This window comes from Castor canadensis, chromosome 10, assembly GCF_047511655.1.
Source record: "Castor canadensis chromosome 10, mCasCan1.hap1v2, whole genome shotgun sequence".
NCBI lineage: Eukaryota > Metazoa > Chordata > Mammalia > Rodentia > Castoridae > Castor > Castor canadensis.
In genome coordinates this window covers 131292344-131319137 of record NC_133395.1, presented here as the reverse complement: position 1 = coordinate 131319137, position 26794 = coordinate 131292344, and the positions used below count along the sequence as shown (strand labels likewise).

Here is a 26794-nt window from a genome sequence, read left to right as displayed (position 1 = left end):
GCAGACTGTGTAGAGGTTCTCCTCAAGAGGAACCAAGGTCCCCAGACCACAGGTCCTGTTAAATTCCTCGCCAAGAGCTAACCCCAACTTGCCCATGTCATGTGAATGGGTTTGCTAGTCCCCAATCCAAATGCTCCAGCTCATGAAGTGTGGAACAGTGATAAACTGCTTTCATGAATCCCTGTTCTTTCCTGAACAGGCTAAATCACCTTTTTTATTAAACTCTTAAGTCATGGAATAAGTTGTTGCATAACAATAGTGATCATTAATAGAAGTAAACATAAAACATTTAGCAGAACTAGGTCAACTTTTTATGAAACAATGGCTTTTTGTTCCTTTATATCAATGGATTCTTTTTCTCTTATCTGCCAATCATATCATTCTACAAAGGACATACCTGCTCTCAGTTTACCTTATGCATCCCTTTTTTATTTTTGGTGGTACTGGAGCATGAACTCAAGTCCTCAGCGCTTGCTAGGCAGGTGCTCTATCACCTGAGCCACTCCACCAGGCCTACATCTACTTTTTATAAAGACAAAAAATTAATCAGCTCCATGAGTTAAATTGTTTTTTTGGGGTAAAAACTTGGAATATTCATTCTGTATAAGAATTACCATATCAATTAAAAGTGATACAGGTTGATATGCATCTATATATGTATCTATAGCAATTTATCTCCATGTTGAATTATTTCAATGAATTTCACTTTTAGTCTTAAAATTAGGATGAGCATATGAAGGCAATACAATGCCAAGAAAATGAGCATTGTGCTTGAGACATACTACCTATTTCAAAAGTATTAGTTTCCTTGCCTGTCTCCCATCATGAAAGTATGTATAGGCCTACTCGTCTCAGCTGATGAGCTGAAAATAACCTAATAATTATTTTATGTATTTATTAATCTCAGAATATTAGAGTTGAGGGATAGCTGAACAATTATTTCAAGGCTTTTATTTCAAAAAGGAATGAAAATTAGGAATGTAAAATTCCAGGAGGTCTAATGGTTTTTTAACCCTAACTGCTTATTAGAATCACTTAAAGGGTCTCCAACTTCTAGTTCACTATGACTTAATTATCCTGGGATGTGGCCAAGGCATTTCTGATACTTTAAAAAAATATTTCCCAACTTTAAGAACTATTGGATTATGGAAACCAGATAACACAGAGATTTTCATACACAAATCATGTACAAAAAGGCAGCATTAAATAATATAACACAGGATGAGAAAGTCTTCTATTTTCAATTTTATTTCAGTCATTTAGGTTAAATCAAGAGGAATGGTTAAGTACAGCATTAGGTTTGTCATTAACAATGTCTAATAGTTGCTAATCTCCCTTTTTAATTAACAGAGCAAAAGTCTTGGCCCCAGAGACTTTGACAGTATTCAGCTACTGTCCATGTACACTATCTTGTATATTCAAACTATTTTCTACTCTACTCATTTCAGCAGTTGACTACTAATTTGGTGAGAAGATTCACATTTAGGATGAATAAGTTTATTCTATATCAATTTCCATATTAATTTAAATTTAAAAAACTTAATAAATTGAGAAAAAATAAGTGAATTATAGAGCATTTGGTAAAAGGACATGACAAAAACAAGTTGTGATTCTAAAGACTAAGCATAGAAAACACTGGGCTAACATCCCTGGTAGGCACAGATTAGCCATCCTGAGATCACCAATTTGTAGTTAGCTACTTTACCAACCCATCATCCAGCCCAGAAGAAAACAAAACTGCCAAGTAATTGACATGAACTTGATGTTGAAATAGAAAAGTTGACACCTGTGCATTTGGCACAACATAAAATATGCATGAAGTACCTTCAGCCAAGTCTATGTGATCTTTAATGTGTCACTTGTTGGAAACATATAGGTCATGCTGGTACTCTAAATCTTAAAACAGAACAATTATTCCAGTTCGTTGATACCAAAGAAAGTCAAGCAAATTTTGCCATTAACAGATTGCATCTTACCTGCCTTAAATTCATCTGTTCAGACAACCAAGTGACAGCAGAAATTGTTAGTCAGAAGAATTAAAACTGTTTACCATGTTAGGGCCTGTATCCATGGTTCAGTGGCTGCTGATTCTTTCTGTTCTTAGGTGAGCAGAGTCCATTTGTAACAAAGGTGACTTTGATGCAGCCATTGGGGTCTTCGAGGGCAAGGTTTCATTTGCTTAGTCAGAAATTCAGAGTTGAGTTATGTCCGAGCACCAGGACATGATTTACTTGTCATATCAGTGTTTGAAAGGCAACCCAGTGAATGGATGAATGGTTAATATTGGACACTATGTAATAACAGGCTGTGTAAAGTAATAAAAAGGAGGAGGCCTGCCTCTTCAACCTTGCCTTCCAAATTCCCATCAAAGCATATTCTTCCCTCCTCCCTTTAAACTGGAAAATTATGCTCCTTGGTGGCCCAGAAGCAGCATCTACATGGAGAGTGCTTACTAAGGAATTGGTTTTGCTGATAATTTGTTACAATCAAAGTTCATGTTACATTGGCACTGTCTAAGGGGCCCACCAGTTCATACTTGATTTTGTATGTGTGTCCTTACCATATGGTAATAAATCTTAACAATGTACTTTCAGCCCACCTGTAGTTAGTAAGGATTAGTCTGCTTATTTATTTTCTCCTGGTATGGGTTATGGCATCACATAGCATTTTTTATTTCAGCTCAGAGTATTTTTTAAATTATATCCAAAAATTTCATTACTGTCACCACCTAAGAAAATTCAGGGAAAAATTTAATAAGGTCCTCTTCTATTTAATTTCATACATACTAAATTTTTCCTTAACATTTATTTCAAAGATATTTTCATTATAGATTCTTTTTTCAGTTTATACCTGTAATATGTTCTGTAAATGTGACTTCCTTTCTAGGAGAAATTTATATGACTTGATGAACAGATAATTGAATAAAAATCTAGGGCACGGGGCTGGTGGAGTGGTTCATGTAATAGAGTGCCTGCATAGCAAGTGTGAGGCCCTCCCTCAATAAATATAAGGAATCTTTTGCTCTCAGTATTGTATCCCCAGTAGCTGAAGTGCACTGGTTTCTTACTAAATACTTTCTGAATGAGTAATCTTATTCTTAAAAGATAGTGCCTTTGAGAAGAGGCTCGTTTGTGTGACCTAAGGGATTATCTTCTGCTTCTTAAACTTCTGTTTAAGTCATTGGACTAGGCTTTGCACACTGCCCAAATCTCCTTCCTCATAAACCCAAGGCTAGCAGTGCAGATAAACAGTTTGCTTTATGAGAAACTGAGAATTATGCTGCTGGTCTTTGAGAGGAGGATTTTAAGGGAAATCAAGATGCAAGGTAAAGATGATGAAGCCTTAACCTTGAACTTTCCCAATTCTGACCCATATTATTTAAGGAAAAGATAGGTAGAGAATTTAGGAACATAGAGCAAAGACTAATTTAACAGACTTCTTTGTTTTGTGGTTCTTTTGAAAGCTGAGCATTTAGAGGTATAGTTGTTCACAATCATAACTGCCTTTTGATGGCCAGTATTTTCTACAAAAAAATGCACAAACTATTAATGCGTAGCACAAGCCGGGCACTAGTAGCTCACACCTGTAATCCAAGCAATTTCAGAAGCTGAGATCAGGAGGATCATGGTTCTGAGGCTAACCCAGGCAAATATAGTTAGTGAGACACCATGTCCAAAATAACAGGAGCAAAATGGACCAGAGATGGAGCTCCGTAGTAGAACATTTGCTTTGCAATTGCAGAGCCCTAAGTTCAAACCCCAGTCCCACCAAAAAAAAAAAAGAAAAAGTGCATAGTCCAATGAACTTTTACAAAATGAATACATAACTAGCATGCTAGTTAAGAAACAGGACATGCTTTCCACCCCAGATTCTCCCGTGGCACTTCATTCCAGTAATAACCTTTCTCCAAAGGTAACTACAATCTAGACTTTCATACGATAAGATTGGAATCATGTGCTCTTCTCTGTCTGGTTTCTACCCTTTAATTTCTAAGACTCAGCCTTGCTGATCTGTTCATTCAATTCTGTGGCCTAGTAGTATTTCTTCAAATGGATGCTCCACTACCTTTTTGTTATTTTACTAGGCTGTACATTAAGTTGTTTCTGTTCTTTAGCCATCATTTTCCTTTGGTAGACACATACACACAGTTCTGTGAGGTATGTACTTAAGGAATGGACATGGTGGGCACAAATGGGGCACAGGCCCTGCCTTAATTGATACTAGCAAAGAGCTTTAAGGACTGGTTGTGGCAATGGACATCCCATCAGCAATGACAAGAGTTCTAGCTCTGCACCTTCAGCAGGACTTGAAAATAACTTTTTCAATTTTTAGTTGTCTGTATGTGTTGTGTGTCAAGTGATTTTATTTAGCCTTTGTTAAACTTCCTAAATTTTTAACCATGACTTATTTCACCTGTGTATACTTTATTATTCTGGCTTGAATTTACATCCTAGAGAGCAGGGACCATGGGTTAGACATGAATGACTCTAATATACCCACTGGGTATACTTTTGTTAAGGTGAATCTTGCTTCTATTAGGTGATCCATTAAAAGATGGTAGATAGAGTAGGAGAGAGAAAAGAAATAATACAAATACATTTTATTGATATGCATAAAAACTCAAGAGAGTATTCCTCTTAATTTAGTTAGATTTTATTTTTCATTTGTGTCTTTAATCCACACTGCTCCATGTTGGGCTGAAAATCTAACTGACGGCCCCCGTTATCTACATGCCATAGTAAGTTGCTTTCTTTATTCTATTCTGTAAGGCAAAAGAATAATTAAAAAGTGTATTTCCTGCAAATTAAAACCACACTAAGATTCCACCTCACCCCTGTTAGAACAGCCATCATCAGCAACACCACCAACAACAGGTGTTGGCGAGGATGCGGGGAAAAACAAACCCTCTTACACTGTTGGTGGGAATGTAGACTAGTACAACCACTCTGGAAAAAAATTTGGAGGCTATTTAAAAAGCTGGACATCGATCTACCATTTGATCCAGCAATACCACTCTTGGGGATATACCCAAAAGACTGTTACTGCAGAGGCACCTGCACATCCATGTTTATTGCGGCACTATTCACAATAGCCAAGTTATGGAAACAGCCAAGATGCCCCAGCACTGACGAATGGATTAAGAAAATGTGGTATCTATACACAATGGAATTTTATGCAGCCATGAAGAAGAACGAAATGTTATCATTCGCTGGTAAATGGATGGAATTGGAGAACATCATTCTGAGTGAGGTTAGCCTGGCTCAAAAAACCAAAAATCGTATGTTCTCCCTCATATGTGGACATTAGATCAAGGGCAAACACAACAATGGGATTGGACTATGAGCACATGATAAAAGCGAGAGCACACAAGGGAGGGGTGAGGATAGGTAAGACACCTAAAAAACTAGCTAGCATTTGTTGCCCTTAATGCAGAGAAACTAAAGCAGATACCTTAAAGCAACTGAGGCCAATAGGAAAAGGGGACCAGGTACTAGAGAAAAGGTTAGATCAAAAAGAATTAACCTAGAAGGTAACACCCACGCACAGGAAATCAATGTGAGTCAATGCCCTGTATAGCTATCTTTATCTCAACCAGCAAAACCCCTTGTTCCTTCCTATTATTGCTTATACTCTCTCTACAACAAAATTAGAGATAAGGGCAAAATAGTTTCTGCTGGGTATTGAGGGGGGGAGCGGGAGGGGGTGGAGTGGGTGGTAAGGGAGGGGGTGGGGGCAGGGGGGAGAAATAAACCAAGCCTTGTATGCACATATGAATAATAAAAGAAAAATGAAAAAAAAAATAAAAAAAAATAAAAAGTGTATTTCCTCTGTGGATGAGGCTGACTACATTTCTTTAGGAATATAGTTTGGATTTCTTATGGTCAAGCTAAGTTATTTCTCTTTCTTCATCTGTCAGTACCAAAATCAACAGAAGTCACAATCCCAACACCAAACTGTTCTTTACTCCTTCAAGAGACAAAAACAACCAGTGTGCCCTAATGGTGCATGCAGATATCTAAGGACACAAAGAAAGTCCTGTTAAAATTCTCTTTTACCCAACTGCTTTCAAAATAAGCAAATAAAGGTAAGGAAGAATAATAGCTTCATCCCAACACCTTGATGGCATTTAATAGTAACAGTTCTCTTCACCGGAAATAAGAGAATTCTATAAAAATGATAATTACCCTCCTGTGAGTATATGGAACTCATAAAACCTGAAGAGTTTGAAAAGGTCGGCAAGCATTGAAGGTTTTGTCCTGGGGATAAATTTCTAAATAATCCCAAGGAGAAAGAGAAGGAAGGAGGGAGAGAAAAAAGTTTAACTTGATGAAAGTAAAATGTGCGAACTTAACAGTTTCTGGATTATCATTTAATTACAGCCATCCATCACCTCACATCTGCTTCCTCCCAGACCTCAAGAAATTCTATCGAAAGCCATCTGATCCCACCAACAGAGAATATGTAGCCCATTAAGAATCCTTAGGAGAGGGGAACAATATTTAAAGTGTTCCCTGAAGAAGATTTTAGAAAATTGCCTAAAAACAGGATAGCAGAATCCATCTTTCAACAAATTCTAGGACAACCCAAGAATAAAACGATACTTTTTTATTATTAAGAAAACAGTGCTTCTTTCTCTCTACTAGATTGAACAGGAACTGACAATCATTTTCAAAGGGCTTTTCTTTACAGATTATTTCATTTAAATCCATTTTTATTAATGCATGAAACTGACCTGCAGTTAGTCATTTTATGAACATCATTTTATATTCTCTTTAAAGGAGGACCATTTAAAGTTGAGCTTTTAGAAATACATTTGTTCTGTTAATTGGTGCTAGGGGACGCCAACAAATGTCTTTCTGGATAACTGTTATTTTTAAGGTTTAAAGTGTATTAATTTGTTCTTATTGAAAGGGTTCATATTGCCTGTCCCTAAATTCTGTACTTGTTTTTTTTTTGGAGAATTAAATGGCATTAGTCTTTTTAAACTCCAGTGTGTTCAGAAGCGTTTCAACTATGGTAATCCTCTTGTTATGCTGCATTTATCTCCCCATAGAGATAAATGCTTCCCTCTTCTTCTCAGGCAGATAATTGCAGTGGGGTTGGAATGAGAGAAAAGACTTAAGCTGGTGCAGAGCAGTGGATATAAAAAGAAGTGTCACTCTGGTGGAAGTAAATACTCTGAGACTGTAATCTGTGCCCTCATTTATTTCTGAAACCATAAATGCCCCAGGGAAAGCTAGTCATTTATGTGTCTACAGAAATATTTGCCTGCAATCATGTATGGTTTTTAACTTGGTTTTATTTTCATACATTCTGTTATAGCAGTATTCTCTCTAGTACCACCTTGGTTTTCTCTCTCAATATGGGCTCCATTGCAATGTTTTGGCCATAGCCATCAGTGTTCTCTGTCTTTTTAAAATAATGGTGGTTCATTACCTGTTTTCCCAACAGAGTTCATCTGGTGATTTAATGATCAGAAACATTCAGCTAAAGCATAGTGGGAAGTATGTCTGCATGGTGCAAACTGGAGTGGACAGCGTTTCATCTGCTGCCGAGCTCATCGTAAGAGGTAAACATCAGTGCCTCCTTGGATTGCTTAGCTTCACATCTTAGCTGAGCATTCCCTACTGGAAGAAAAACCATGATGATCGATGATATATGAGCTTGCAAGTTATAGTATTGATTTGATCCCCTTAACATACCAGAGAATCAGAATGGGTGTTCATTCCAAGAAATAAAAATCTCAACTCTGCCCTTCAAATAACTCTCACTGTCATTGGCCATCCACAGCTGCCAACCTGATGTGTTTTTGAGAATGTCATTAATTCAGCAAATATATTTAATATGAGAGAGAATATTGTCTGTGTGTGTCTGCTTCCAAAAGAATCAGGGTTATGCAGGATGCCCAGAAAATTAATCAACTTGTGCGACTGTCCAGGGTGCTGGTTTGCTACTCAGCTGAAAAATGACCACCGTGCGTCATAGAATAAAACACCTCCAGATAACAAACTGAGAACTACAGAGTTGCAACAGTGAATTTAAGGAGAAAGCATCTTGCCTAAAAGTAAAGGATACTGATTTCAGAAAGGTACAGGAGTCCTGATGAGTAGAGTCTGAAAATGTAGGTGTCACTGCAATCATGTAGTATTATGATTTTGGAATGACTGCCGCACATCCAGATTTAAGATGTAACAATAGAAATGTATAAGAAGCAGTAGTTTTATGGCCAGATAAATGGCCTTTTTCCCTAAGTGCTCTTGAAACTGAGATTCGTTGCAGGTATTGAAGTGATCATGTGAAACTCATCACTTTAGTAGAAGAAGATGACATTTATGGAATTGCTGCCCACCATTTGCATTCATCCCTTCCTTAGGTTCACCTGGACCACCAAAAAATGTAAAGGTAGATGAAATTACAGATACAACAGCTCAGCTTTCTTGGAAAGAAGGTACAGATAACCACAGCCCAGTTGTATCCTATGCAGTCCAGGCTAGGACACCCTTCTCCGTGGGCTGGCAAACTGTCACAACAGGTAAAGGGGAAGAGGCAGATGCCATCAGCTCCCATAAATGAATTTCAGATCACTTCTAGGACATGCAGACACTCTTACCTTCTAATCTGTTCCTTTGCAGTGCCTGAGGTCATTGATGGCAAAACACTCACAGCTACTGTAGTGGAGTTAAACCCCTGGGTAGAATATGAATTTCGGGTTGTAGCCAGTAACAAAATTGGAGGTGGAGAACCCAGTTTACCCTCAGAAAAAGTAAGAACTGAAGAGGCAGGTTAGTGTTTCTGTTTTCTGAGTATTGGGTTAATAGATCTGACTGCCTTGGGTGTGTGTCTCCATGTCCCTGGGCTCTGGTCTCTAGAGCCGTAGGGAATCTATCACAGTTATCTGACCATACTAATAGTAGGATTCACCATATGGCATTTGTCAAAAGAAACACATGTAAGTGATTCTGATGTAATGTGACATTTCCAAGAGTTCAGTCCATTGTAAATGATCATTAGTGCATGTTGAGTGAATATGTTTTTGTCACTTAAGGTTATAATTACTATCTGACATAGTTACCCTGTTAGCAGGGGAAGCACTGTTTTCATTTATAACAAGCATTGACAAATTGGTAAGATAATGACATTTGGGAGTTCTGTTGCTAGGAAATCTCATTCTGCCACCAAGCTCAGTGAATGAGCTTATGTGATTGATGAATAGTACATTTTGGCTTCCTAAGAAAGAGTAAGTGTTAAGAATTTCCAGTTTCCATGTGAGGCAACTATTAATGTAAACCATAAAACTACTTTTAAAATTCTAAAAAATATCCTAACATTAAAACTCAAAATTAGATAGCATGCATAGCATCACATTATAGAGACAGCTGACTCCTTTTTAAAAATGGTAAAATTACTTAACATTAACTAAAATGATGTTAGAGATTGAGCTAGCATATTATTTTAGGAGCTAAACCAAGATAAGAGGCATGGAGTGTGTTTCCATAATTTTATTTATTTATTTTTATTTTTGGCAGTCCTGGGATTTGAACTCAGGGCCTCTCACTCACTAAGTAGATGCCCTACCATCTGAGCTACACCTCCAGTCTTTTATTGCTTTACTTATTTTTCAGGTGGTACAATCTATCAAAGGGCCCTGTGTAGCTGGAACCACAGGTGCACTCCACCACACCTGGCTTATTTTATTGACATAGGGGTCTTGCCAACAGTTTTGCCCAGGCTACCTTCAAACCATACTCTTCTACTCCTGAATAGGTGGGATTGCAGGCATGAGTCACCACATCCAGCCATCCATAATCTTAATGGTGCTGTTTAACTCAGAACGGTGCAAATAATGTTTATGAAAGGTATTATGAGAAATAGGGGAAGTGTGCCTTCCTGATATTCCTTTCACTTGTTTATATAACGTGTATTTAAGGAGTGTCTAACATGAGCCCAGAAAATACAGCTGCGAATATGATAAAGACCTGCTTTCACAGAATTTATATGCTAATTGAGTCACAGGGTTGCCTGTGTGCGTTTTATAAAGAATATCTAACAGTATCTGAAGGTTCCAGTCTGAAGCATTCTTCTGTTACCGTTAACTTACATTTGCACTTGGAACAGTCACAGATAAATGTCCATGCTAGACTGGTTTCCTGTCCTCCCTAGTGAATTGCTTTTCATGTTTTATTAATCTTCACACTAGTTGCAAAGTATCTTTCAATTGAGTTATTTTTTCCTCTGATTTGAGAAGTTTTCAATTATGGTTTCATGTAAGTGAAATTATTAGATTGCTTCACCAAATCATTGATAATTCCCTGCAAGTATGAATTATTTTGATGATCTTATCAAAGGTATATGGGTGTATGTGTTAATGATGAAGTTATTCAGATATTAAAATTAGGTAACATCAAGTCTTTGAGATAAATATTACTATGTGAAGAACAGTTCTCTGTCTCTCTGATCCACACAGTTCCAGAAGTGCCTCCTTCTGAAGTCAATGGAGGAGGTGGAAGCCGTTCTGAACTGGTGATAACCTGGGATGTAAGTATTGGGGCTGTTTCTTCCTCAATGGGCCCTGGCTCCTCTCACAGTCAGCATGGCCTCCTAGGTGGTGCTGGGTGCTGGTGATGCCGATGGTGCTAGTGATGGTAGTGTTGGCAGTGCTGCTGCTGGTAGTGCTTATGCTGGTGCTAGCACCGATTCTGGGGGTACTGGTGGTGCTGGCAGTTGTGCTGCTAACGGTGGTGGTGTAGTGCTGTTAGTGATGTCAATAGGAGTGGTACTAATGGTTATAGTGGAGTTGATGGTGCTGGCAGTGTTGGTCCTCACAGGGCTATTGATGGTAGGGTCGGTGCTGGTGGCACTGGGGCTGGTGGTAGTGCTGGTAGTGGAAGCACTTGTAGTGCTGATGCTGATGCTGATGTTTTTAAGGGTGATGCTGTTGGCACTGGTAGTAGTGTTGATGCTGGTACTGATTGTGCTGGTGGCTTTTGTAGTAGTGTTGGTTGCACTGGTGGTGCTGGTAATAGTGCTGGTGGCAATGATAATACTAGTGTTGGTGACACTGACAGTGCTGGTGGTAAGGTTGGTAGTGGTGCTGGAAGCACTGGTAGTACCAGTTGCGTTGGTGGTGAGGTAACACTGGGGATGCTGATGAGGGTAGTGGTAGTGCTGGTGGCAGTGGTAGTTCTGGTGGTAGTTCTGGTAGTAATACAGCACACCTCAGGGTGCTGTATTAGCACTCGTGCTACTGGTGTTGCTGCTGGTGGTGGTGCTTGCGGTCACGGTGCTGTTCTGGTTCAGTGGGTATTGGTGGTAGTGATGATCTAAGTGGTGCTCCTGCTTGTTCTAGTGGCAGTGACTGGTGATGGCTCTGGTTGTAGTGCTGCTGCTAATGGTGGCACACATAAGTAGTATAGGTGCTGGTGTGTTCAGCCGTGTGCATGATGGTGGTGTTGCTACGGTTGACACTGATGGTGATGGTGATGGTTCTTATTGTGCTGACATTGGTGCACCTGGTGCAGGTGATACTTGTGGTGGCACTGATGATGGTTCTCTAGTGGCAGTGTTAGAGTTAATGTTGCTTATGCTGCTATTGGAACTGGTGCTATGGTGCTGATAATGGTGCTTGTGGCACTATCAGTACTGGTGGTAGTGGATTTGGTGGTGCAGGTGCTGGTGCTATTGTTGACAGTGGTGGTAATGTTGACCCTGCTGCTGTAGTAGTGGTGATACTGGTGACACAGGTGTTAATGCTGACACTGGTGTTGTTGGTGAGGGCTGATGGGGCTGATAGTTAAAGTAGTATTGGTGCTTGTTTTCAGGGTGATAGAGCTGGTGACATAGGTGTATGTAATAATACCCTTGATGGTGGTGGCATAGTGGCTCTGGTGGCATTTTTGGTGCTGGTGCTGATGGTGGTGATAGTATAACTGATAGAATAGGTGCTGGTGGTTCTAGTGGTTCCAGTACTGATGATGATGGTGATGCTGATCGTGGACTGGTACTGGTGGCTCTGCTTCTAGTAGTTGTGCTAGTTTTGGTGGTGTTGGTAGTGGTTACAGTGGAGCTCATGATGGTGGTGGTGGTACTGCTGCTGATAGTAGCTCTAATAACTAACGTTTTTTGAATGCTCACTCTGTGACAACCATTGTTCCTGTCATTTTCTATATAATTTTCTCATTCTCTCTCTGCAACACTAAGATGTTACACTTAGATGAAACACTAAGGCACAGAGGTAATAAAGCAGTTTTCCAAAGATTACCGGCTGGTAAACATAGGGGTGAGAGTCATTTCGTGGCTGTTCAGTCTTGTGCCCTCAAAGCTTTTCCTGCAGTTCTCTGTACCCCACTGATGGTGTCACACACTCCAGCAGGTGTTTGACTCCCTGTTTCTTTCCTGGCCATTTCCTCAGCCTTTGCTTTATGTCCTAATTAGAAAAGATATGTAATTAACATGTTTAAAGTTTAAAGGTACTAGTAATAAATGCTGTATTATTTGAAGATGTTGATAAAGTTATAATCTCATGGTAGAATGCTAGCAGAATTTGTCATAGGTCCACATACAACTTTGAATTTAGTAAGATGTATTTACTTCTTTTTTTTTTCTTTACTCCTTTGTACTTAGACATCATATCAAGATGTGAATTTTTTCCATAAAGTCAACATTGGGGATCTGATCATTTTTCGTTTGGCTTAAGATATCAGACACATTTGACTGAAAGTATACCTTATTATAAACACAGAATTGGTCCATAAAATGCTCAGATATATGAATAATTGTGACATTTTCTACTTAATTATCCATATGCCTATATAGATAAATGAAGCTGATCAGACTTCCCCACTGGTATTTTTCTCCTTTTTCTTTTTGTCAGTGACTGGGATAGAACCCAGTGCCTTGCTAGGCAAGTGCTCTACCACTGAGCTATACCCCAGTCCCCTCTTTCTGCTTTCTTAATCCAACTACTTAGTACAGTGTAGATTGCTATTTAATGACATTTACAAAAAGCTAAGGATGAAAGCTCTATTCATTTTTGCCTTGCTCTTGTGTGTAAGGGTGATTTAATATGTCTTTCCTTTTTAGCCAGTCCCTGAAGAACTACAAAATGGTGAAGGTTTTGGGTATGTTGTTGCTTTCCGCCCTCTTGGGGTTACCAACTGGATCCAGACGGTGGTGACATCCCCTGATGCCCCAAGATATGTCTTCAGGAATGACAGCATCGTGCCATTTTCACCATATGAAGTTAAAGTGGGAGTTTATAATAACAAAGGTGAAGGGCCATTTAGCTCAGTGATGACAGTATTCTCTGCAGAAGAAGGTATGGAAAACAGGGTTATGTTTTAGTTTCAACTCAATCAATCAATTGTATTCAAAAACCAATTTGGAAAGTCTTTGTAACACAGATACTTTTTTTTGAAACAACAATAATCAAAGTTGTAGTTAGATTGCCAGTGTAGGTCGTACAAAGCAACTATAAGGTACCTGAAGTATGAGACTTAATGGAGACTTAAAGAATGTAACTCTGTTCTTGAGGAACACATCCTGAGTCCCAGCCTACAGCACAGGAGACAATATTCCCTTCCACAGTTTATTTTTCTTCTTGGTATAAGAATAAGATTGTTCCTTGGAGCTACGATGGTCCAAAGTTTTGTAGTTGTTCCTCTGGCCTGAAAAAAAGGACATTAGCATGATGGCAATTGAGCATCAAGAATTTGACATTCAAGGGATGTGGAACGTACACCATTGGAAAATGAGTTCCAGCTCGTGTAGGTACATGCATACTTCTCTCCCAGCCTGTTTCATTCCTCTGCCTTTCTTTCCTACCTGCTCCAGTTATTGAGACATCTGTATTTTCTCTCAAGTCTTCCTTAGAAAATAATAACAAATTTAGGAGACTCATACAAAATTATTATTTTACAGATTGACAACAACTCTATAGTGACTCTCTCCTCTTGCTCTCTGTGATAAAAATGGTGGAAGCTAACATGTAGTGTATGCTTTCCATCTGCCAACTATTACCTAATTAGGATTTTCAAGTAAAGGACGATATGTAGGTACTATTGTTATTCCCCGTTTACAAATGAGAAAATGGAATATTGTAGAAAGAGATGAATAAGTTTGTCAAAATCCATTTTCTAAGTGGTAGAGTCAATATTTTAACTCATGGCCATGCTGAGCTCATGAAATATAACATCACAATACTTCCCCTCCAGAACCTGGCAGTAAATTGTCAAAAGTGGTTCATAGTTGTATTTGCTAAAAATTAGAAGTAGAATCAGTTTTTCTTAGCATCCCCACCCCTATTCTTAACTTCTCATTTTCCTTTGAATTGTAAGAGAGATGAAAATAGTTATTATAAACGTGTTTGAAAAAGAAATTGTCTTATATTCATAATCAGACCCATTTCTAAAAGCTACCAGTAATTACAAAGGCAGGTCAGGGGTCTAGGAAGTGATTCACAGAACCAGGGAGTTTTTCTACACTTCTAGGACCTGAAGACTGGCAGCAAGAGGGAAGAGACAGTCACAACTTTAACCCATTCTTGCTTCCCTCACTTGCTTTTTCCTGTTACTATTCCTGCCCCCACTAGTGAAGTTAGCAAAGGACTTTTTGTTCAAACATCAGAAGTGAAGTCAGCCTGCCTAAGAAATAATTTAGAAATATGCTAGGACCTCTCAGGGAATGAAATGGGGTTAAAAGGCAAACCTCATGAAGAACCCTAATCAGAGGAGCTCTGAGGCTCAGAAAATGATTTTCTCCTCTTCAGTGCCAGCACTGGATTGATTGCCCCCAAAGTACTCCTTATCTCTCCAAACCAAGGTTCAGATTCTCCAGAGAGAAAATCTACTAGGTTCATCCTAAAACCACGCTAAGGAGCAGGATCCTGCTAGGAAACAGGATCACTTGAAATAGATAGGGAAGAAGGATTCCTTCTTGAAGCCATGTCTCGAGAGTGTAGAGTCACTGTTAGCCCAATGAAACTCAAGAGTGTTTATTACAAAGCATATGTTCTTACTAAGTAATACCATGGGCATATCTACCTACTCTTCCTAAAAAGTGGCTGCCATCCATCTAATATAAACTTGTTCCTTCTGTGGACCCAACCAAGAGAAGGTATTTGCTTCATGCTTTTGAGTAAGTAAACTTTACTTGACCTTTGTTTGGCAACACAGAAGTCAGTACCATTTGTGAGCACAGGAGTTCTCAAGCACCTGCTGTGGGATGAAGGGGAATGGAAGAGAGACAGGGTGAAGAAAACAAAAGGATATAGGAAAGGAAGATAGCAAGAAAGAAGTAGAGGGAGGAAAGAACAGGTTGCTATGGCTACTAAGCGAGGACAGCTTTAGAGCTTCCTAAGCTATATACCAGTCTCTATATTTTCAAGACATGGTGCACGCTTTCAAATATTTTTACAGGAAAAATATGAAATTTTCCCATATACTAAAATGCTTTGTTACAAAATAAAACTTTTAAAAGGATTTTTAATTAACTGCCAAAATTTTCATCATATTTCAATTTCTGTTTCTAAACAGAGCCTACGGTAGCTCCATCTCAAGTCTCTGCCCATAGCCTGTCGTCTTCAGAAATTGAAGTTTCATGGAATACCATTCCCTGGAAGTTGAGCAATGGACATTTACTTGGCTATGAGGTAGTTTCCTTCAAAATTTACTTGTGTTTGCATATTACTATATGTGTTAGACTTTTTGTCACTGTGACAAAATATCTGATATAAACAATTTCCAGGAGGAAAGATTTGTTTTCACTGATGATTTCAGAGGTCTCAGTCCATGGTCAGTTGGCTCTGTTACTTTTAGATCCATGCCAAAGCAGAAACATCGTGGAGGAAGGGCATGGCAGAAGAAAGCTATTTATCTCATGGCAATTAGAAAGAAAAGAGGAGTAGTAGGAAAGAGCCAGGACCAAAATAATTCCAGTGATCTACTTCCTCCAAGTAGGGCCACTTTCCACAGTTCTACCACCTCTCAGTCTGTTTAAATTTTGAGTATAACAGTGGATTAACTACTGAGTAGGTCAAAGACCTCATGATTGTCCCTGAAAATGTCCTCACAGACACACTGAGGTGTGGTGTGCTTTACTAATCTTCTGGACATCTCTCAATCCAGTGGAGTTGACAATGAAAATTAACCATGGCACCATGTGCCTTGTCTCCTTTCATTTAAAAATCTTCATAAAAATGACATCTTAGATGAATTCTGTCTTTATTGCCCCATATTGCCCCATCCGATTATCACTGGAATTTGACTAAGCATGTTGAATGAAAATAACTTTAGTGGACATGGAAAAGGAACAAACAATGACTATGAAAAGAAGTCAAGCATTGCTATGAGCCACATGTTTTAGAGGGGTTGACTGAAAAATAATGGTGAGACTAAACTGCAGTATCAAGTTTATAGGACAGTATGTCAGTAGGAAATCATGCTCCTCCAGCATGATTATTTCCTCAGTGGCCTTGTTTACTTTCTAAGATTCTCTTGTAGATTACAGAGAAACTCGCTGCCTATAACATAATTCTTGATTCCCAAAACCTGTGCATTTGAAGAAATAAGATGAAATAGCTGAAAGAGAGGATAACCTAGGACTAAATGCAGTGAAGGTCAAAGTAGGTCACCCACACAAGAAATATTTGGGTGGATAAGAAGGGTGAGCCATCTTGATAGACTTGATAGGGTAGTAACGCTTAACCATAACTCTACAGGAAAAGTAGGTAAATATGGAGGTACCAAAAACATCCCAGATTGAGCATGGCATGTTCAGTGAGTAAAGGAGAAGAGTCTGCCTGCAAAACGTGGTTCCATTGGACAGCAGTGATGCCAATGATGCACAATAAGACCAAGACACACATGGCACATAGAATACTAAGAAGAATCATTTGAACCAAGCCACATATTAGTAAGGGGCAGTATAGCTAAGAATTGATGAGATGAAATAAAGTTTTAAGATACTATCCAATAATAATATTGTAGGACATAATAATAGGAATAATATTCTAGGATTTCATCCCACCCCCAGCTGTCTTCATAGGAAACTCCACTCATGTGCATAACTCCTGATTTTGGCAGGCTTACGTAGGCACATTTCCTTCACATGACCACATCTTTTTCCAGTTACCAAAACAACTACAAATGATTGTGGCAACTTGATTAGAGGCAACTGATCTCTAAACAGATAAGTAGAAACAGTAAGATTCTTATTTGTGATATTTAAGTAAGCAGTATAGTGATTGTTGTTAGTGAGTATAATGAGATAAAATGTCATCATAGTGTGGCATGTGGCTCAGTTCATACTTCTCAAGCTGCGGCCATAGGAAATCAGGAAAAAGCTGGACTGTAGAGATGAAATTGAGAAGATGTGCTCCCTTGTCACCCTAAAGCAAGAAGTAAACAAAGGCTCTTGGGAACTTAAAGAGAATAAAAGAGAAGAGCTTTTTTGACAATTGCCCAATTGTCAAATGGTCTGGTTGAACTCTTTTCTTACAATATTACTTTGCCCTTCTTCTCAGTAAATTCTCTTTATATTTCAACAACTTTGAGAGTTTCTGTTCCTTGCAACCAAACTGAACAAGTATTAACACATGAAATAGAAAAAGGTACCAGAGCAATGATGTTCCAAATATAGACCATGGGCATCCTCCCCAGGATTACCTAAATTTATCATTTAAAGCAAGCTCCCAGTGCTCACCATGACTTTACAACACCTATGTTCTCTTGGTAATGCATATTTTTTGAAAGTATCCATAAGGAAACATCATTGTGCATATTTAAATGTAAGAAACACAGATCTCACCAGAGACCTAATTAGAAACAGATTCATCCAGACTTAAAGAAAGAGAAGTGGGAAAGAAGAAGTAAGACACCACATAAGTACAACAAAGCAATGTGGTCAGCATCTTAAAGGAAACTGAGAAGTGTGGGATGGTACAGTCACCTGTTTCTATGACAGTGGGTGAAAGTCATGTACTATAATGAGGTGCCAACAGCAGCTAGCCACTGGTGAGAAAACTGGCAGGAACATTGACACTGAAGCTAAGTGGGATGGAAGCATGAACACAACTTGTAAGGCAGAGCCTTGAGGCCAGTTCCAGAGCAAATCCCAATTCTGCCATTTACACTGTGTTGGAGAAGTTACAAAAGCTCCGTTCATCTCATTTTCCTCACTTGCAGGATGGAACAGTAGGATTTTAAGAGAATCAAATGAGATGAGATTGGTAATGTGTTTCTCACAATTTACAGCTCATCATAATAAGCAACCAGTTGGTGGAAATCATGCCTCCAAAGAATTTTTGAGATACTAATTTATCTATTTCACCCCAGCAAATAATCTCAAGCAAATCCTCAATTATAGCCACCTCCCTTCAAGGAAGCTTGTGGAAGGCTATCAAGAAGAGTTGCTTGAAACATACTTCCCTTCCTAGGTTTATTTCCAAAGTTCAGGAACTTAAAAGAGATCATCCTATGTGTCTTGGAGAAGGAGAAGAGAGAAAATGTAACTGAGGAAAAAACAAAGTTTTGGATTACCTGGAGGAAATAAAGTTCTGAGGCTTACAAAATCTTCTGGACCCTCATCTTCTGTAGGAAGTGTCCAGGTTGATGGCAAGAACATAGAACGGAGAAACCGTGCTTCCCATTCGTCGGCGATTTCCAATTCAGTAAGAATAGCCTGAACTGCTAGAAATAATGGGATCAAATCAAATATCATAAGAAGTTACCTTGTCAAGGCTTTGAGAAGGGAACCCCTGTAGTGACCATAGTTGAATTTTCTATTAACTAAGCAGGATATGGGATTCGATGTGAAATCAAATTTGTTTAAAGAAAATAAATTGACACATTTGAGACTCCTCAAATAGGAGACTGAGGTGCACACTCACCATGAAAGCCTTTGCCCTCTATGAGCCACATGACAGGATCCTAATATCCATCCTAGTTGTACCTCGTGAAATAGTTAGAGAAATCAATGGAAGAATATTTAGAAGTAGACTTATGGGCTTATAAATATCAGTGGAGAGTTAGCAGTGCTAGTTGTTGGATAACATGGAAGCAAGTATCTCCACTTCTGAATATGTAAATTCAGAATATAAGGAGTCATTCAAATAGTGACATTCTATATGAAAGCAAAATTACACCACTTTTGATCATGTCAGAAAAGAGTTTGATTGAAAGACAGAAAACTCAAAGAACCATGGTAGAGTCATAATAGCATCTAGTTAAATCCATACCATTTTAAAATTGGACAAACCAGCATTCAAATCTACTAGGTTAGAATATAAGCTTCACAAGGGACAAAAAATGCTGCCTATTTATTTACAAATATTCCCCAGGTGCCCAGAGTGGTATCTGGCATACGGGCAGCATGCAAAAAATATGTGTTGATTAAATCAGAGCGGTTTTGGCTTTGCATTCTCAGTGCTGCATGTCCTTGAGCAAGTTATGAAAGCTCTCCAAGGCTCAGTTAAAATAGAGATAATAGTAATCAATAACTCATAGCCTCGTTTGAGAATTAAATGTAATAAAACAGCCTTTGTCAAAATGGTCCAAAGAGACTTGAAGCTTCTACTTTCTCTGGTTTGAATATTGGGCTTTGGGGTGAGATTTCATTGAAAGAAAAAAATGGAAAACCTAGGAATTAATATAGGAATAGTCCAATCCCAGTGTGTGGATCCAATGGCTGTTGTTGTTGCTATTGCGGTGGGAGGCAAAAGATAAGAATGCTGATAAAAGGAGACTTTTCTTGGTATTAACTACAAGTTGAAATTCATTGCCTCTTGTTTATTTCTATAAAAAGTAGCAAACAGAATAAACAAAGGTAGCAATAGTAATTGAAAACAACTCATTTCCCTAGATTCTTGGCATTGTATGAAGAAAAAGAAAACAAACAAGAGAAAGTTATATTAATTGGGAAAGTCTTAAGAAGTAATTTGTGTGATGTTACCAAGATAAAAATATGTCTTTCCTGAGTTTCAGCAATGAGTTAAAAATTAACTTGGACAAGTACATGACTTAGCAGAGTATTTAATTATCAGTCGTATGGCTAACTTTCTGGGATGTAGTTTCCCCAGTTCATCTTTAAAATTGTTAATGGCTCCTGCCTTTCTCTCATCTCAGTAAGAGTTGATCAGGTGCCACGAAGCATGCTGTGCACACATCATCATTAGCATCGAGACTAATTTTCTTTCTGATTTGACCAAGCAGTAGTTGAGGAGCTCATTTCCCTGGGCTCCAATTTATTTCATCTCCTAAGTCGTTACACTCAGGCTCAGATCTTTTCTGGTGCCCTTTTGGGTAGGAACAGAGAGGCAGGCATAGTAAAGAGAAGTAAGAAGACTTTAAGTTCAGGGAGAGTGGGTGCCGGAAGAACCAAACTCCACAGGTCTCACATAGTATAGACTGTCTATTTCTTTAAAGTCATTTTGTATTTTCAAAGAATACACTATAATTCATAATAGCCTACTATATATTTTAATCAACTTGAAAAGAGGGGCCTAAAGGCACCAAATAAAAAGAAATTATAAGGAAATGGTAATGCTAACTGCCCTGATTTGATCAATAGGTGATATATATCGTCATTGAAATGTCACACAGTACCACATAAATATGTGGAACTGATACATGTTAATAATAAGTTAAAATTAAAAGGAAGAATAAAGCTTGGAGAACAACTTTGATAAGTGATTGAAACAAGTCTATACTTGTGAAATAATACAGAGTAGCATTTGGGGGAGAATCTCATAGATTTTTTTTTTAAGTTTGGCAGAGGAACATAGTGATGTAATGTAACACAGTGCCTAAATAAAATTTCTTTGATGCCTTCATCCAGCCTCCTGTTCCAAACAGCTGTACAGAATGATTTAGTTGCTAATATTTTCATTAGGATGAAAAAAGATGTCAAACATTTAACTACCTTTTTTCTTGAGAACATGAAAATTCCACTGGAAGAAAAAGCGTATGCCTTGAGTTTTATTCAAGCTATCAAGCAGGGAATTCACTTCACTCCAGCATGAGTTGAGTGAACATAGGAAAATTAGATATATATAATCAAGACATATTTGCATTAATATTAGGCAAGCAAAATGCATTCACATGTCTATTTTTGTAGTGGGTGGAAGAGTTGGTTCTTCTGGGAGAGTAGTTTCAGTGACCTCCCACATGGGCACAGTGTAAAGTGACACTTCCGTGTGTGCAGACATGGCTTTCACCAGTAGAGCTATGGGGATGACTGCTCAATGCCCAAGTAAGGCTGTGTTCCTTGCTAGATCGTCCTGACCAATGGATGGCTCAGCATTGAGGGATTGCAGGGGAATAAATACTCCATGTTCTTTTTGCTCCTATCCTCCAACTAACTGCCTCCTATTGGTTAAATCCAATGAGAAGCCAGCAGTGAAGGACATTAGTCTAATGTGTGGGTCAAACAGGTGATTCTCCCAGGGCTGAGAATAGAAGATAGACCCAGACTTTTCCTAAAAGACTTGAATGCGTTTTCTAAAGGTTTCTGTGATTTTACTATATCCAGTCTAACAACTAAGTAAAAATATTCATTGCTCTGAAAATTTATATGTATACACATAAATATTTTAGACTATTAGAAGAGTATCCTATTCCTTAATGACTAAGAAAAGGTAATATTTTTCAATAGGGTATTTTATAAACTGGATATCATTTTACTTTTAAATTAAGTGAAATGTCTGCTGCTGTGATATTAAGGACTCCTCACAGGAAAAAAAAACATTAGTTTTGGGCATAACCAAATTACTTGCAGAAACAGAGATACCATTTTTACTCCTGATACTGTTCAACTTTGTTTGGCTTACTTACTCAGATAAAAATAAATTGACTTGTGAAATGGTCGTATGATTCAGAAGAAAAAAAATTGTATTTTCTCATCAGGAAATTGAAGTACCAATGTTTCATAGATGCATAAGATATTAGGACTGAAATACCTAGCTTGATAAATATGCAGTAGGAAGGATTTTTTTACACTATGTTTATTGTTTATTGAAGTCATTTAACAACTCAAAAATATTGGATGTTTAATGCACCATCCCCCCATCTGTTGTGGATATGTTTCATGACCCTCCCAATGGATGCCTAACCCCTGGATATTAAAGTATATTTTATAAATTAGTCACTAAGAGGTTAGGTACTAAGAGATTCACAACAATAATTAAATGGGATAATTATGACAACATATTGCAGGAAGAGTTATATGCATATGGGGGTCTCCCTCTCTCCCTTCCTCTCTCCCCATAGTCAGTTACCCACAGTCAACTTGAGGGTAACTGAAGCTGCAGAGTGTGAGAATAAGAGAGGATACCTGTATGTGCAGGCTTTGCTGTCGACAGTTGAGCTCTCACTGTGACCAGGACAGAAGAGCCCCTGCCTCAGGTGTGTGAGTCTGCCTTAACATTCTCCCTTCCCACTATCTTCTGTGCTTATAAATTCAGTGAATTCCCTTCCCAGGTCACCTCCACACTAGCAAACCAAAATACAGTGGCTCAGGACTGTTACAGGGATCAGATGTCCAGTGATGAAAAATGGCTAATAACCACATTCAATCTTAATTGCCTCTCTTTCGAGGTGTTTTTTCTTTCATTTTTTTCCTTTGCTAAACTCAGAGTTGATTTACAACATGAAAAGCATGTGTTTCTACAGTTTTGAAGAATTCTCATCCATTTTCCCTTTGAATGTCGCTTTTTCCTTCATTTCTCCTTCAGAAGCTCTGGTTGGAACTTTTCATTCTCTCTTCTGTGTCTAAGTTGCTTTCAAAATTTTTATTTCTTTCTCTGGACATTTGGTCTGGGCTAATTACTTCACTCTTCAGCTTAGTTCTTAAAAATGCTTTTTAAAATAATTATACTTCTCAGGTCTAAGAGTTCTGCTGGTTATTTTTCAAATGTGCCTGAGCATTTTTTTACCTCCTACTCTTTTGTAATGAATTCAATCCCTTTTTAAAAGTAAACTTGGATATTTCAAATATAAGAATTTTAAAATCCATTTCATATCAGTGCATTGTAGCTGGTCTTCCATTGGTCAGTCTGCTGACTTTCTTGTTAGCAGACTTCTTCGTAGATTTTGTAATGCCTGCCTCTTTGCTCATCTTGTGTGGATGTCACCTTCATGTGCACTTTTCTGCACAATTACATTCCTAAAGTAAGTTCCTTCTCTATTCTTCTGCTGTGGTTGTGACTATAAAATCCAAATTGGCAAAGAGATAATCTCTTCTCTCAGTTGGAATAGTTTTAATATTTAAATCCAGAACACAACTGAAAGGAAAACTGGGATGCTCTTCATTTTTATTACTTTTTGTCAACCTTATTGAAAATGATCTGGCCCTATTTAAACATTTTTAAGCAAAATTTTATAGAACATTGTGGAATACTTGCAGAAAGTTAGCAATATTAATGGCACTGCTTTGTTTCCTTATGTTTTAGTTATCTATATATTTATGCAACTTTTTTACTAAAGCTATTTCAGAAGATGACATAATCAACTTTCACTAACAAGTATCATTTTCAAATTCAGCACATATTTTCTCTGTGTCTAAATATTTTTAATACCTCTCAGCAACTAAGATCTAAAAATAACTCTCTCTCCTCCTAATACGTGGCTAAAGTACTTTAAAACACAGTGCTATCGAGAACTTTCAAGTATTTTGTATAAATGGATTTATAAAAAGAGATTTTGCATGCCAATTATGAATTATTTTTATTTCTTCTTTAAATCCATCTCCTAAGAAATGTTCTCTTATGCAGCTCATATTGCAACAATTTTATATATCATAAAAAGAATGGCTCATGGATTAGAAACTAACAAGAGACCAAAACCTAGACAGGATGATCTTGATAGAATTACCTAATTCCTCCATCTCTCTCCTATGTCCTCTGCTCTCCTATCTATCAAGTGAGGACTATTATAGCTTGGATTTATATGATTTTCTACAATCTAAGATATATCCCGGGCTACAAGTTTTCAGGCTGTCTATAACATTTTATTATAATTATTGATTTTATGTCATTCTTAGTAAATAACTAGACAGTACTCTCCTGGACAGGGAAAATATCATTTGGAGTTATCTAAACATATCGATACATACAGTGTATAACGTTGGTGCGTTTAGGATGTATACAAGTTTTTAGCGCCTACTAAGAGGTTGCTTTGTGCCTTTATACAGTAAGCCATGTATCACCTTCAGTTCTAATTGTTTGGGTAAATATCCTCCTTTTGAGATTGTTACAAAAACTAGTACAAGATTTACTTTGCTGACTTGTGACCATTATTGAAAAAGCTGAGAGGTACATCACACTGTTGTTTTAAGAGACAATTTTATGGTTGCTTATTTAAAAAAAAGCAATTACTAATGTATTTTCCCCCAAGTACTGTAACTAATTATCCTATCTAGCCCATAAACACATTTTATTTTATCTATATAGTGTATTTAAAAAAATGAGGCAACCCCACATTTGGAGCATTTCACATGAGAATTAGTTTTCCTTCCTTAACAAACAAAACAAAACATATGATCTGTGAATACCACGTCTGCCTTCCCCTAGTCAGGAAGAGCTAAATAGGAGCTCCATGTTTAAGAAGAACTTTTGCAGTATAGCTTGTGCTGGTCCCCCAAGTCTTCAGGTCTTCAGAATTCTGAGTACTGAAGTTCAGTTGCCAGTTTTATTGTGTTCAAACTAACATTTATTTGTTTAAGTTATAAAAATTGTTTCCAATTTTCATATTTTGCTATCAAGAGTAGAAAAATGAAGGCCATGTACTGCAAGAAAGACAGGAGAGTCTTTCTTACAAAAGCACAAAATATGCCTGTTCTTTTAGTAAGTACCCAGTCTGCTCTACACATTCATGTTTACTGTATGGCTCTCGCTTTATATGATCAAATGGTAATGACTAGTTGTACTTTGCATAAGCTAGTCATTGTGTGTTTTGTCTTTGTTGATTTTGGTTTGTTCTTTTATGAAAAATCCAAACTTTCTAATAAAGCATGGCAAATTTTTATAGCACAGATTGGGGGGTGAAGCAGTTAAGAAGCATTTCTATCCTACTTTTCCTACCTTATGTCTCTCTACCAAGTACTGTCATTAACTTATTTTTATATTTTATACCATTTATGTACATACCTTTAAACTAAGTCTAAATGACTTTGCACAGTAGAAAATAATGAAATACTGTACTATACATTTATATTTGAAATGAACTAACTTAACTCACTTCTGTCTCTCAGCTTCAGCTCTGAATGCGCAGGTGAACTTCTTGATGTTTGGCCGTCACTGTTGGATAATCCAGTAGCCAGTTGGCTTTCTATTGATCTTCTTTTCTGACAGTTCACTTATGGACAGCCCTCCACTGTCCCATGGAGTTTATGCATAGATGCCAGCATTCTGAACTTGAGCTTGGCTAGGCTGGTAAAGGATTGAGAAGGGATAGCAGCTCGCCTTGTTAGATTCATACGTTTCCCCTTCATTCTTCCACTTACAATCCTATATTTTGGTCATACTCAGCTCTCTAGATTTATCTGCTTCATTTTTATGTTATTCATCTCCTTCTAGTATCCCTTTTATGTATGTTCACTGCCATGACACAGAACCCAATGTAGTAATAGGTCCTCTGGAAATATTTGTTGAATAAGCAGAAAAATAAATTGCAGTACCCATTTTAATGAAAATCCCTGAATTTTGAAAAAGGCTGTATTTTGTTCAGCGTGTGCATGTTTTATGTCTGCCATCCACCAGGTGCGGTACTGGAATAATGGAGGAGAAGAAGAATCATCAAGCAAAATGAAAGTGGCAGGAAATGAGACATCAGCCAGGCTCCGGGGTCTGAAGAGCAACCTGGCCTATTACACGTCTGTCCGGGCTTACAACAGCGCGGGTGCTGGTCCCTTTAGTGTCACAGTTAATGCAACTACCAAGAAAACCCGTATGTACATTCCATTTTTGAATGTCAAAGAAAATAACTTGTATTTAAAATGATAACCTCCTTTATCATTTTAAATATAAGCCTAGCTCAAAACTCTTATAAGCCCAGGGCCCTTTGTATCAATATCTGCATGATATCCCTAAATCTTTGGGTGGATCCTCCATGTGAAAATGAATGTGCATATTTCTAAAATTCTTAGTGTGGGGTGTTAAGTTAAATCTATCCAGTCTTCTTTAAAATATGATTAGTTTGGTTAGGTTTACTTTTATGGATTTTTAGTTCCCCAAATGTTAGGGGTTTTTGATAAGCATAAGTTAAAAACAACACCAAAGAATTAGGGACATGTTTTCTTCTCTTATTTTTCCCCTTTCTTTTCTTTCTCACATTGTTCAAAAGATGATAATATATTAGATGATATGTTAATATATTATCATTATTATGTAGTCATAATATATTAAAAAGTTGCTATCAAAAGATAAGGTCCACATGAATATATTGATACTTTAAAATATCTATCCAGGGATGTCAATATTGCCTTCAAAGCTTCTGAGTTTTTATTAGCTCTGTATTCACAGGTAAATTCACAAGCTCTATTGTTGAATTATAATTAACTTAGCCTACAAGGAAGTCAGTGATTTATGTTCATAACATCCTACAAATATATCAGTTAAACTGATAGCATGATGCATATTAATCATTGCTTTGCATTGCTACTTTCTCACAATGCAACCCATTTGAGTTGCTGTTGTCATGCTCATCATCACAGCTAAAAGTGACTGAGAATATCCATGTCCCAAATATTTCATGGAAGAATGGGGAATGATGAAATAAGGTAACTTTAGCACGTTGGTATTTTTGAT

The 26794-nt window shown here is 37.7% G+C and overlaps 1 protein-coding gene across 3 annotated transcripts in view; it reads left to right on the top strand.

The window, feature by feature from the left end:
- The window catches only part of Cntn3 (contactin 3), a 327478-nt gene that overhangs the window by 286954 nt on the left and 13730 nt on the right, over nt 1-26794 (top strand). For all 3 annotated transcript variants that reach the window (XM_074044252.1, XM_074044253.1, XM_074044254.1), the window contains exons 14-20: nt 7453-7570; nt 8375-8533; nt 8634-8783; nt 10466-10536; nt 13081-13315; nt 15531-15646; nt 25748-25934. In XM_074044252.1, coding sequence (XP_073900353.1) covers nt 7453-7570; nt 8375-8533; nt 8634-8783; nt 10466-10536; nt 13081-13315; nt 15531-15646; nt 25748-25934 — 1036 coding nt within the window. The remainder of the gene's footprint in view (nt 1-7452; nt 7571-8374; nt 8534-8633; nt 8784-10465; nt 10537-13080; nt 13316-15530; nt 15647-25747; nt 25935-26794) is intronic.